Here is a 12,770-nt window from a genome sequence, read left to right as displayed (position 1 = left end):
ATGACCAATTATCCTGACCAATTATGACAGTGTGGTACTCTAGCTGCAGCAAGACAGGTCACAACGCTCTCCAACGGGCGATTAGGATGGCTCAGCACATGAATGGGATTCTACTACCAGACCAGGAGACAATCTACAACTCTCAATGCTCGTAACATCATTAAAGCCCCATCCCATCCCGGACACTGCCTGTTCAATCTCCTGCTGTCTGGTAGGAGATACAGAAACATCTTAGCCAAGACAGTAAGACTAAAAAGCAGGTTCTTCCCAAGAGCCGCTGTGCAGCTGAATAATGCTACACCTCGGCCTGCCAATGGCCTTGAGTGTTATGGACTATCCCAGTCTCACTAATGGCTATAATTCCAGGTGCTAGTCCTTGCCCTGAGATTATCTGTCTTTCCTACGATATTTCTTGATTGAAACATACACAGCTCAGGACACTAGTCGCACCATGCTCAACCTTTCGATTCCTGACTTTAGCTGAGGTCTTACCAACATCTGCCTCCACAAACTCATCACTAACTATTCTGGCACTCTGGTTCCCATCCCCCTGCAGCTCTAGTTTAAATCTCACCATGCAGCATTAACAAATCTTCCTGCTAGGGTATTTGTCCCCCTTCAGTTCAGATGCAAACGGTCCCTTCTGTACAGGTCCCACCTTCCCTGAAAGAGAGCCCAGTAATCCAAAAATCATACCATCCCTCCTATACCAACTCCTTAGCCATGTGTTAAACTGTATAATCTTTCCATTTCTGGCCTCACTTGCACGTGGCATGGGTAGCAATCCTGAGATCACATCGCTGGAGGTCTTGCCCATTACCTTAGCACCTAACTCCCTGAACTCCCTGTGCAGAACCTCATTACTTGTCATACCCATGTCACTGGTACCTTCATGGACCACGACTTCTGGCTGTTCACCCTCCCACTTAAGACTGAAGACTCGATCTGAGATATCCAGACCCTGGCACCAAGCAGGCAAAGTACGGTCCAGAAATTTCATTCTTGTCCACAGAACCTCCTTTCTGTTCCCCTGACTAATGAATCTCCTATCAGCACAGTGCGCCTCTTCTCCCCTTCCCTTCTGAGTCACAGAGGCAGACTCAGTGCCAAAGACCTGACCTTGGCCACAGGGGTACTCTGCACTGGCTCCTTAACCCCTTTCCCCTTCCTGACTGTCACCCAGTTTCCTGTGTCCTGCACCTTGGCTGTAACCACCTCTCTATATATCCAATCTTTCACCCCCTCGGTCTCCCAAATGATCCAGAGTTCATCCAGTTCCAGCTCCAACTCCTTAACGTGGTTTGTTAGAAGGTGCAGCTGGATGCACTTCTCGCAGTTGTAGTCGTCAGGGACACTGGAGATCTCCCTGCCTTCCCACATCCTGCCTGGCATCTCTACTGATCTAACTGATCAGTAAAGGGGGAGGGTGGGGGGGGGGGGTAAACTATACCTACAACTTTTCTTTGTTGCTTTGTTGCCTTCTCTGTCTGAAGCCTCTCTTTGCTGCAGCCTCGATGAGCTAAAGCTCCAAAATTTCCACTCTGACTCGGTCCACTCTGACTACTGTGACAATGGCCAATCTGCCCACCCCTGCCTTACTTTAATTTGTCCCTGCTAATCAATCCCAAACGCCAATTGGCCACTGGTCAAATCTCAAAAAAAAACTGCCGGGAGTTGCTGCCTCTTTCTTTTTATATATATATATAAAGCCATAATGCATGCATTGGAAATATCTGTTTTGCACGGACTGGAGTAGCACTGCAATCTCGTCTTGAGCAATGACAACAAAGTTCTGTTGTATTTTATGTAGTCTTTGGACTGTGGGAGGAAACCAGAGCACCCGGAGAAAACCCACGCATTCCACGGAGAGGATGTACAAACTCCTTACAGATGACGTCAGAATTGAACTCTGGGACGCCCCAAGCTGTAATAGTGTTGCACTGACTGTTACAGAACCATAGTGCCCACTGGAGCTGGAACTGGTTCATTACAGTCACATATACAGAGGTTCGGTGACAGATTTGTCTTGCGTACCGTTACACAGCAGTAGTCATTACAATGGCGCATTGAGGTAGCATGAGGGACGACAAGACCAACTGAATATTGAAAGGCCTAGATCGATTGGATGTGGAGAGAATGTCTCCTGCAGAGGGGGAGTCAAGGACCAGAGGGCACAGCCTCAGAATAGAGGGACGTCCATTTAGAACAGAGATGAGGAGGTATTTCCTTAGCCAGATGGTGGTGAGTGTGTGGAATTCATTGCCACAGACAGCTGTGCAGGCCAAGTCATTAAAGCAGAGTTTGATAGATTCTAGTTTAGTAAGGGCGTCAAAGGTTACATGGAGGAGGCAAGAAAGTGAGGTTGAGTGGGATAATAAATCAGCCATGATAGAAACGGTACAGCAGACTTGGTGGGTTGAATGGCCCAATTCTGATCCATGTCTTGTGGTCTAATGCAGAGTGCAGAGTAAAGTGTAACAGCTTCAGAGAAAGTGCACTGCAAGTGGACAGCAAGGGTCAAGACTCCATCTGAACGCAATGGGGAACCTCGAAACCTCCATCCACATACCCGTCCAAATGTGCCATTGCACCTGCCTCAGACACATCCTGTTCACTGGTTACATCTCCGTTTGGTACGGAGGGGCCACTGCGCAGCATCGGAAAAAGCTGCAGAAAGATGCAAACTCAGCCAGCTCCATCATGGGCACCAGCCTCCCCAGCATCCAGGAGATCTTCAAAAGGCCATGCCTCAAAAAAGTGGCAGTCATCACTAAGGATCTCCATCACCCAGGACATGCCCTCTTCTCATTGCTACCACCAGCGAGGAGGTACAGGAGCCTGAAGACCCACACACTCAACAATTCAGGAACAGCTTCTGCCCCTCTGCCATCAGATTTCTGAATGGACAACGAACCCATGGACACTACTTCAATATATTTTTCTTTTGTTTTTGCTCTTTTTGTATTACTTTTTAAATTTAATTTTTATATATATACACACACACACAAACGTTTGTATGTGTGTGTATATATATATATATAAAACAACAAATTTGACAACACCGCCAGTGATATTAAACCTGATTCTGATTCCATTAACTATCCATAGTTTAGAGGGGCTAAGTCCCATATGCCTTGCTCACTGGGCAACACAGATGAGATGGGCCGAAGGGCCTGCTTCCATTCTGTATGATTCTACACATACGTTCAATGTGAAAAACCTGACTTCAGAGTCCTCTTTAAATCTCTTCCCTCTCACCTCCACCTCCAGTTTGAAGAGATTTGGTATGTCAACAAATACACTCAAAAACCTCTATAGGTGTACCATGGAGAGCATCTGACAGGCTGCATCACTGTCTGGTATGGGGGAGGGGGTCTACTGCACAGGACCGAAAGAAGCTGCAGAGGGTTATAAATTTAGTCAGCTCCATCTTGGGTACTAGCCTACAAAGTACCCAGGACATCTTCAGGGAGCAGTGTCTCAGAAAGACAGCGTCCATTATTAAGGGCCTCCAGCACCCAGGGCATGCCCTTTTCTCACTGTTACCATCAGGGTGGAGATACAGAAGCCTGAAGGCACACACTCAGCAATTCAGGAACACCTTCTTCCCCTCTGCTATCCAATTCCGAAATGGACATTGAACCAGTGAACACTACCTCACTTTTTAAAATATATATTATTTCTGCTTTTTGCACAATTTTTAATCTATTCAATATACGTATACTGTAACTGATTTACTTTTTTTTCCTTCTTCTATATTTAGTATTGCATTGAACTGCTGCTGCTAAGTTAACAAATTTCACGATACATGCGATGGCAATAAACCTGATTCTAATTCACCTGGTTTTAGATTCCTGTACCCTGGAGAAAAGACTGGGACCATCCACCTTGGATGTGACCAAGCACTGCATTTTCTACTGCAACAGCAGCTCCCTAACCCTCCACCTGTCCCACCCATCAGGAAGGACGAGGGCAGCCAGTGCAGGGAGCACTATCACCTGTAGGATCCCCTCAGTCACATATGTTCCCAACTAGGAAGTCCACTCAGTGGCCACTTTATTAGGTACACCAATACACCTGCTCATTAATGTAGCTATCTAATCAGCCAGTCATGGGGCAGCAACTCAATGCATTTGATTCTTCGGAATTTGATATAGTGAATCAGTAATTTCTTCAATAAAAACAGTATAAGTAAGCCAGTTCTAAAATCTGCAGACAAATCATCGCAAACTCCAAGTTGTCACCAAGATAGGTGGAGGAGCAGGAAGGATTGAAAAAACAGAAAGGTTGCAGAGAAACTTGGTCAGTTTAGGAGAGTGGGAAAAGAAATGGCAGATGAGATACAATGTTGAGAAATGTACGATTGTACATTTTGGAAGAAGAAATGATCAGGCAGATTATTATTTAGATGAGGAGAAAATTCAAAAATCGGAAGTGCAAAGGGACTTGGGGGTCCTCATGCAGGACACCCTAAAAGTTAACCACCAGGTTGGATCGGAAGTAAGGAAAGCGAATGCCATGTTGGCATTCATTTCAAGAGGAATAGTGTATAAGAGTAAGGAGGTGTTGATGAGGCTCTATGGGGCACTGGTGAGACCTCATTTGGAATAGTGTGTGCAGTTTTGGGCCCCCTATCTTAGAAAGGATGTTCTGATGTTGAAAAGAGTTCAGAGAAGATTTACGAGGATGATTCCTGGAATACAGGGGCTAACATATGAGGAGCGTTTGATGGCTCTTGGACTGTATTCATTAGAGTATAGAAGAATGAGAGGGGATCTCATAGAAACATTTCGAATGTTGAAAGGGTTGGACAGAGTAGATGTGGAAAGGCTGTTTCCCTTGGTGGGTGAGTCCAGGACAAGAGGCCACAGTCTTAGAATTAGAGGGTACCCATTTAAAACAGAGATGTGGAGAAATTGTTTTAGCCAGAGGGTCGTGGATTTATGGAATTCGTTGCCACATACAGCTGTGGAGGACCGATCATTGAGGGTGTTTAAGGAGGAGATTGATAGGTATCTAATTAGTCAGGGTATCAAGGGATATGGGGAAAAAGCTGGAAATTGGAACTAGATGGGAGAATAGTTTAGCTCATGGCGGAGTGGCAGAGCAGACTCGATGGGCTGAATGGCCTACTTCTGCTCCTTCGTCTTGTGATCGTGTGATCTTACCAACACCGTCCGCATCAGAAACCGGAAAAGGAAATGGTGTTCGATCGTGAAATGTACTTCACATGCCAACAAAGTAGAGAGTGACAACCTTTTGTGCGTTAGCAGCAAAAGATGTGTGCATGTGCTCACCTTAGAGGGAACACTGGCCATAAGGGCTTATGTTCACTAGAAGGTGGAAAAAGGAGAGGAGATCGCATAGAAATTCCAGCAGGTCTTGGGCAAGCGTGGATACAGGGAGGAAGTTCCCAATGGCAGAAGTCAAACCTTCCCACCAGCGCTGTGGGAGCTCCTTCACCAGAGGAACTACAGGTCAGGGAAGCGGCTCACCCCCGGATTCTTGAGGGGAGTAGGGATAAGATCAATGCTGGCCAGATCCCCCCAAAAATGAATCAAACAACTACAGATCTGAGATAAAAACAATAAATACTGGGAGAAACTCATCAGGTCAGGCAGCATCTGTGGAGAGAAAAACAGATATTGGATCAGGTGAAAGACCCTCTGACAGAGCCAGGAAAGAAGGTACCTTAAGGACCCTCAACACGCAGGATATGACCTTTCCTCATTCCTACCATCAAGAAGGAGGTACAGGGGCCTCCTTCTGTACACGCAAGATTAAAATAGTCAAAGCAATGAACAAATATTCGGTGATATCCGCCTGTGTTTCACCCGTCTCCCTGTCTTCTCGTGCCTACCATCAGGCGGGAGCTCGGTGCAATGCCGTAGGTTCCAGAGCAGACGCTGTCGGGCTCCCGGACTGGCTCCGCTCGCCTCAGTCCTGAACACGTTCCACAACGGTTCATTCACTTTCAGGGATTCTGCAGGTGGCGTTCCTGTGTTCCTGATGAATGGCCTCGGCCTGAAGTGTGTACTCCTCTCCACAGTTCCTGCAGCATTTTCTGTGCATTGTTGCGGATATTCTCGTGTTTCCTTGGTTTTTTTTGCTCACTTTTTATTACTTGTTAGCATGATTTATCCTTTTTTGCACATTGGACAGTCTTTGTGGTGTGGGGGTTTGTCGTGAATTCTACCATGTTTCTTTGTCTTGTGGCTGCCCGCAAGATGAATCTCAAGGTTGTAGATGGTGCACACACTTTGATAATAAATGTGAACTTTGAAGACACCCGCTCAGTAACTCAGGAACAGCTTCTTCGCTCCACCATCAGATTGCTGACCGGTTTCTGAGTCCACAAACACGACTTCACCAATCCGACTGATTCCTCTTTTATTATGATTGTAGTTTGTAGCAATCTGTTATGCCTGCACCATACTGCTGTCACAAAACAACAAACGTCACATGCTGCAGTGATAATAAACCTGATTCTGATACTGAGGAGGCAGGTGGGACCGGGCCGGGCCGGGACTGCGCTGGCAGTAATGGGTGTCACTGCCGAATAAGGGAGGCTGGTGGGCTGGAGGGTGAGCAGCGGGAAGGTTATGCCTTGTGCGGGCGGAGAGCAGGTGAGTGCCAAAATGCAGGCGGTAGGTGAGAGGCAGTCCAGGGCAGGGGAGAGGCCTCGGGATATCCCCACGGGATAGGGGAGGCCTCGGGGTCTCCTTGGGAGAGAGGGGAGGCCTCGGGATCTCCCCATGGGATAGGAGAGGCTTTGGGATTTCCCTGTGGGAGAGGGGAGGACTTGAGATCTCTGGGTGCAGTTGAGGTTGTTACTATAGTGTGAAGAGGTGGTCTATCATTGGAAGGGTCTGGAAGGGAGTTGCTGCTTACGTTGGGTCGTTGGCGAGGTTCAGGAACAGACACACGTTGTCCATGGTACCATTCTCCTCAAAGTCTGACTTGAAGAATCGAGCAGTTTCCATGTTCACCTGGGGATAAGGAAGAGATGGCCACAGTCACATCTAGACTGGCAACTCTTTCCTAGCAATTCGCACAGTGTCACACCCGCTCTAGCAACCATTCGCCAGCAACCAGCATGATATCACACCCAGCCTGGTATCTGTTCCCTAACAACCAGCATGGTGTCACACCGAGCATGGCAGTGTGGGGGCAGGAGAGTAGTGTTGGCGTGTAGTGGTGGGTGTGAGGGAGGGGATTTGGGTTGTGTATTGAGTCTATGGGGTATGGGGGTGGGGTAGGGGATGTGGGCTGAGTGAATGGAGGTGAGGGGGGATTATTGGACAGAGTTATGGTTCTCCAGACCCATGTGAGTGCATTGGACAGGGTCACGGGTAGACCCTAAGACACAGGAGTAGAATTAGGCCATTCAGCCCATCAAGTCTGCTCCCCCATTCCATCAGAGCTGATCCTGGATCCCTCTCAACCCCACACCCCTGCCTCCTCACCATACCCTTTGATGCCCTGACCGATCAGGGAACTATCAACTTCCGCCTTTAATATACCCTCAGACTTGGCGTCCACCACAGTCTGTGGCAGAGCATTCCACAGATTCACCACTCTCTGGCTAAAAAAAATCCTCTGTACCTCTGGTCTAAAAGGTCATCCCTCAATCTTGAGGCTGTACCCTCTAGTTCTGGATACCCCGACCATAGGAAACATCCTCCCCACATCCACTCTATCTAGTCCTTTCAACATTTGGTAGGTTTCAATGAGATTCCCTCCCCCCCATATTGTTCTACATCTCAGCATTATCTCCTTGCTTTTATATTCTGTTCCCCTAAAAATAAATACCAACACTGCATGTGCCTTCTTTACCGCAGACTCAACCTGTAAATTAACATTCTGGGAGTCTTGCACGAGGATTCCTGAGTCCCTCTGATGCTTGAACATACTCCCCATTTAGATAATAGTTGGCACTATTGTTCCTTTTATCAAAATGCATTATCATACATGTCCCAACACTGTATTCCATCTGACACTTTTTGCCCATTCTTCCAATTTGTCTGTCCTGCTGTAATCACATTGCTTCTCCAGCACTACCTACCCCTCCACCTATCTTTGTATCATCCACACATTGCCACAAAGCCATCAATTCCATTATCCAAATCATTGACAACCAATGAAAAGTAGCAGTCCCAATACTGACCCCTGAGGAACACCACTAGACACTGGCAGCCAATCAAAAGAGGCCACCTTTATTCTCATCCAAGTGAAAGGTGGGGTGGTTGTTGAGCAGGGTGATGTTTCCCAGGACCCTGGTGGGACATGGGAGTACGTTGGGCAGGGTCATGGTTGGGGTGATGGTTCTCAGAACCCTGGTGGGACATGGGAGTGCTTTGGGCAGGGTCATGTTTGGGGTGACGGTTCCCGGGACCCAGGTGGGAGTTGGGAGTGTGTTGGGCAGGGTCATGGTTAGGATAATGGTTCTCAGGACCCTGGTGGGACATGGGAGTGCTTTGGGCAGGGTCATGTTTGGGGTGACGGTTCCCAGGACCCAGGTGGGAGTTGGGCGTGTGTTGGGCAGGGTCATGTTTGGGGTGATGATTCCCGGGACCCAGGTGGGAGTTGGGAGTGTGTTGGGCAGGGTCATGGTTGGGGTGATGGTTCCCAGGGCCCTTGCACTCACCCCCATTGCAGCGAAGACAATGGCGAAGTTGTCATCACTATAATCCATCACCGCTTTGGACTTCTTCACCAACCCTGCCTGGCGGCAGATCTGCGCAGCGATCTGGAAGAGAGACCACAATCAGATCCAGGCACAGCACACACAGGAAGATCCTACCCACACTCTCCCACGAGCCAGCCTCGTATACCGTGGACACTATGGTAGCATTGCGGTCAGCGTGCTTGGGGCATTGCAGAGTTCAGATCCAGTGCTATGTAAGAAGTTCGTATGTTCTCCCCGTGGCTGCGCAGGTTTCCTCCGGGTGCTCCAGTTTCCTCCCACAGCCCAAAGACGTACTAGTTAGCAGGTCATTGTAAACTGACCTGTGAGTAGGCTAGGCGAGATTTAATTGGCATGTTGCTGGGTGTTGTGCGCTCGGTGGGCAGGATGTGCCTGTTCTATACTGTATCTCTAACTAAATAAGTAGGGATAGATTGCACCATGGGAGCCCCTCATTAGAAGGAACCTCCTGAACACTGAGATGTCCAGACAGGGTGGAAATATGGAAAGGGTGTTTCCTATAGTGGGGGAGTCTAGGACCAGAGGGCACAGCCTCAGAGTACAAGGATGTCCCTTTAGAACAGAAGGGAAGAGGTATTCCTTAACCCCATAACCTCTGAAGCCCTGATTAATCAAGGACCTGTTAACCTCTGCTTTAAATCTACCCAATGACTTGGCCTCCACAGCTGTCCTGTGGTGATTAATTCCACAGATCCGCTACTCTCTGACTGAAGAAATTCCTCATCTCTGTTCAGACTCAAAGGCCTGAGTTTTCAGGACCGGTCCGGGCAGGAAAGGGTTATGGGGCTGGAGCTGGGTCCACGGCCAGATCAGCCGTGATCTCACCGAATGACAAAGCAGGCTCGACGGGCCGGATGGCCGACTCCTGCTCCTGTTTCTAATGTTCTTACATTATGGGCCAAACATGGTCAAATGGGATCACCTTAAATCAGCATCTTTTTTGAGCTTTGAGCTTTGGACTTTGGCCGGTTGAGCTTTGACCAACGATCGATCCGGACATCGGAAGTTTGAGAGGAGGGGACTTCACTCAGGTCCACTGCCTGAGTGGGACAAAGCAGCAGTGTAATTGATCTTGACCAGTGGCCAATACACATTTGGGATTGATTAGCAAGAGCTAATTAAAGGAAGGCAGGGGCAAGTGCAGTGGCCAGAGTCGTCGAGGCTTCAGTCAGAGAAAGCAAAAGAAAAGAAAATCTCAAAGTTAAGTTTTTTTTCTTCCTTCCTTTCTTTACATCTGCTCAGCGAGGACAGTAGAGGTACCAGGCAGGATAGCTGAATGCTCCTCTTGTGGGATGTGGGAAGGCAGGGAGACCTCCCGCGTCCCTGACCACTACAACTGCGAGAAGTGCATCCAGCTGCACCTTCTAACAAACCACGTTAAGGAGTTGGAGCTGGAACTGGATGAACCCCGGGATCATTTGGGTGGCTAGAAGGGTGATAGATAGGACACAGAGAGAGGTAGTTACACCCAAGGTGAAGGACGCAGGAAACTGGGTGACAGTCAGGAAGGGGAACGGAGATCAGCAGACAGTGCAGAGTTCACCTGTGATATAGATACAGTAAATGCAAGCTGGCTTTTTGCACTGAGGTTAGGTGAGACTAGAACCAGAGGTCATGGGTTAAGGGAGAAAGGTGAGAAGTTTAAAGGGAAATGAGGGAAAACTTCTTCACTCAGAGGGTCTTGAGAGTGTGGAATGAGCTGCCATTACAAGTGGTGCATGCAGGCTCAATTTCAACGTTTGAGAAGTTTGGATAGGTACAGAGGGTTATGGAGGGCTATACATGGACTAGATGGGCCAAAGGGTTTGTTTCTGTGCTGTACTCCTCTATGACTCTATCTTGGTCAGCAAAGGTTAGTTGGGCCAAATAGCCTGTTTCCAAGCTGTATGAATCCATAACTCTGTCATATATTTGTAGATCGAAGGTAGTCAAGTGAATGGAGATTAATCAGCGAAGGGGCACTGAGGGACAAAGTCAGCACTGCTCCTGAGTGGTGGAGCGGGTGGGAGGGGGAGATACCTCGTTGTGAGGGAGACCAGCTGCTGAGAATATTGGTATCTTCTGGCCTCGGGCAATGCTGTTCATCACATCGATGGGAGAAATTCCTGTTTGGATCATCTCCTCTGGGTAAATTCGAGCCTGCGGGTTTATGGGTTGTCCTGGGGATATGAAATAGGAAGTTAACTTGTGGGTAAAAAAATGAATCTATAGTCACCACACTCTTGTCATTACCCATCCACCAATCCTCGATCTTCCATTGAAATCAATGTCTGATTTCTGAACTTACCATTGAAATTCATTCCTCCAATCCCTGACCTTCCCATCAAAATCCATCCTTCCGAGCCCTGACCTTCCCATCAAAATCTATCCCTCCAATCTCCAACCTTCCCATTGAAATCCTTCTCTCCGATTTCCAAACTTCCCATCGAAATCGATCCCTCCAGTCCCTGTCATTCCCATCAAAATCCATCCCTCTAATTTCCAAACTTGCCATTGAAATCTATCCTTCTGATCCCTGACCTTCCCATTAAAATCCATCCTTCCGATCCCTGACATTCCCATCGAAATCTATCCCTCTGATCTCCAACCTTCCCATTGAAATCCTTCACTCCAATTTCTGACATTCCCATCGAAATCCATCAGTGCAATTTCCAAACCTCCCTTCAAAATCCATCCCTCAGATCTTCGACATTCCAATCCATTTCCATCTCTTTAATCCCTGACCTTCCCACTGGTGGCTGAGGAAGGGGGACCCTCACCGTTTATATCGAGGAAGTCCTCGGCTACGACAGCGGGTCCTTTATCGATGGGTTTTCCTGAGCCGTTGAACACGCGACCTGTGCAAACACAACAGAATCCTCTGGAAACCAAACAAACAGAGCTGACAGGCAATAACTTGCTCCACAATGCTCCTGTCCTGGTTTGACCAGAACCCCATCCACCCAAAAGATCTCACTTCAGGCTTGCTTCAGACGTAGACCGGATTGAAGAAAAGTTAGCTTTATTCGACACATGTATATCGAAACAGATAGAGAAATACATCACTATATCTGTCTATAACCATGCTATTTATATATGTGTATTTCCTTTCTTATTTAACTCTAAAGGGAATAGGGGGTATGTCTACAGGGCTAGGGTTCCGTTCTGGGTGTCAGATGTGGGATTTCCAGGAGACCCCCAGCCTCCCCGATGGCCACGTCTGCACCAGGTGCATCCAGATGCAGAGACAGAGTTAGGGAACTGGAGCTGCAGCTCGATGACCTTTGTCTTGTTAGGGAAAGTGAGGAGACAGGAGCTACAGGGAGGTAGTCATCCCAAGGCTACAGGAGACAGATAAATCAGTGACTATCAGGAGAGGGAAGGGAGAACATCAGATAGTGGAGAGCACCCCTGTGGCCATCCCCCTTAACAATTTTGAGTACTCTTGGGGATGGGGGGGAACTTACCTGGGGGAAGCAACAGTGGCCGCGCCTCTGGCACTGAGCCAGGCCCTGTGGCTCAGAAGGGTAGGTAACTGAAGAGGATGGCAGCAGTAATAGGGGACTCTATAGTCAGGGGAACAGATAGCTGATTCTGTAGATGTGAAAAAGAAATAAGGATGGTAGTTTGTCTCATAGGTGCTAGGGTTTGTGCTGTTTCTGAAAGCATCCTGAACTTGATGGGCTGAATGGCCTAATTCTGCTCCTATGTCTTATGGTCTTATGGAAATAACCTCGTCTCTTGCTAACCCAGCATTCTCATAGACTCTACAAGAACAACCTGGCAGACTAACCCGGAGACAGATGCAGATGGAAGGTTTTGGAGAGTGATGAGGTGGAGTGGAAGGAGGACGTGCAGAACCTGGCAAGCAGCAGAGAGCTGGCAAAAGGAGAGGAGGATGCAACAGGGAACAGTACAGCCCAGCATCAGGCTGTTCAGCCCACAGTGTCTGTGCCGACCACAATACCAATCCAAACTAACCCTGTCTTCCTGCACATGGTCCACATCGCTCCAGTCCCTGCTTGTTCCATCACATCTGCCTCCACCACCCCTGGCAGGCTATTCCAGGCACCTACCACTCTCT

The 12,770-nt window shown here is 48.2% G+C and overlaps 1 protein-coding gene across 1 annotated transcript in view; it reads right to left on the bottom strand.

Moving 5' to 3' along the window:
* LOC134345867 (V-type proton ATPase subunit B-like) overlaps window positions 1–12,770 on the bottom strand; it is a 62,056-nt gene that overhangs the window by 25,347 nt on the left and 23,939 nt on the right. The window contains exons 5-8 of the mRNA XM_063047181.1: window positions 11,467–11,544; window positions 10,727–10,866; window positions 8,648–8,749; window positions 6,892–6,989 (exon numbers count right to left, since the gene is read on the bottom strand). Coding sequence (XP_062903251.1) covers window positions 6,892–6,989; window positions 8,648–8,749; window positions 10,727–10,866; window positions 11,467–11,544 — 418 coding nt within the window. The remainder of the gene's footprint in view (window positions 1–6,891; window positions 6,990–8,647; window positions 8,750–10,726; window positions 10,867–11,466; window positions 11,545–12,770) is intronic.

The sequence above is a fragment of the Mobula hypostoma genome, chromosome 4, assembly GCF_963921235.1.
Source record: "Mobula hypostoma chromosome 4, sMobHyp1.1, whole genome shotgun sequence".
NCBI lineage: Eukaryota > Metazoa > Chordata > Chondrichthyes > Myliobatiformes > Myliobatidae > Mobula > Mobula hypostoma.
Note: the sequence above shows the minus strand (reverse complement) of the source record. Positions and strands in the feature narration are given on the sequence as shown.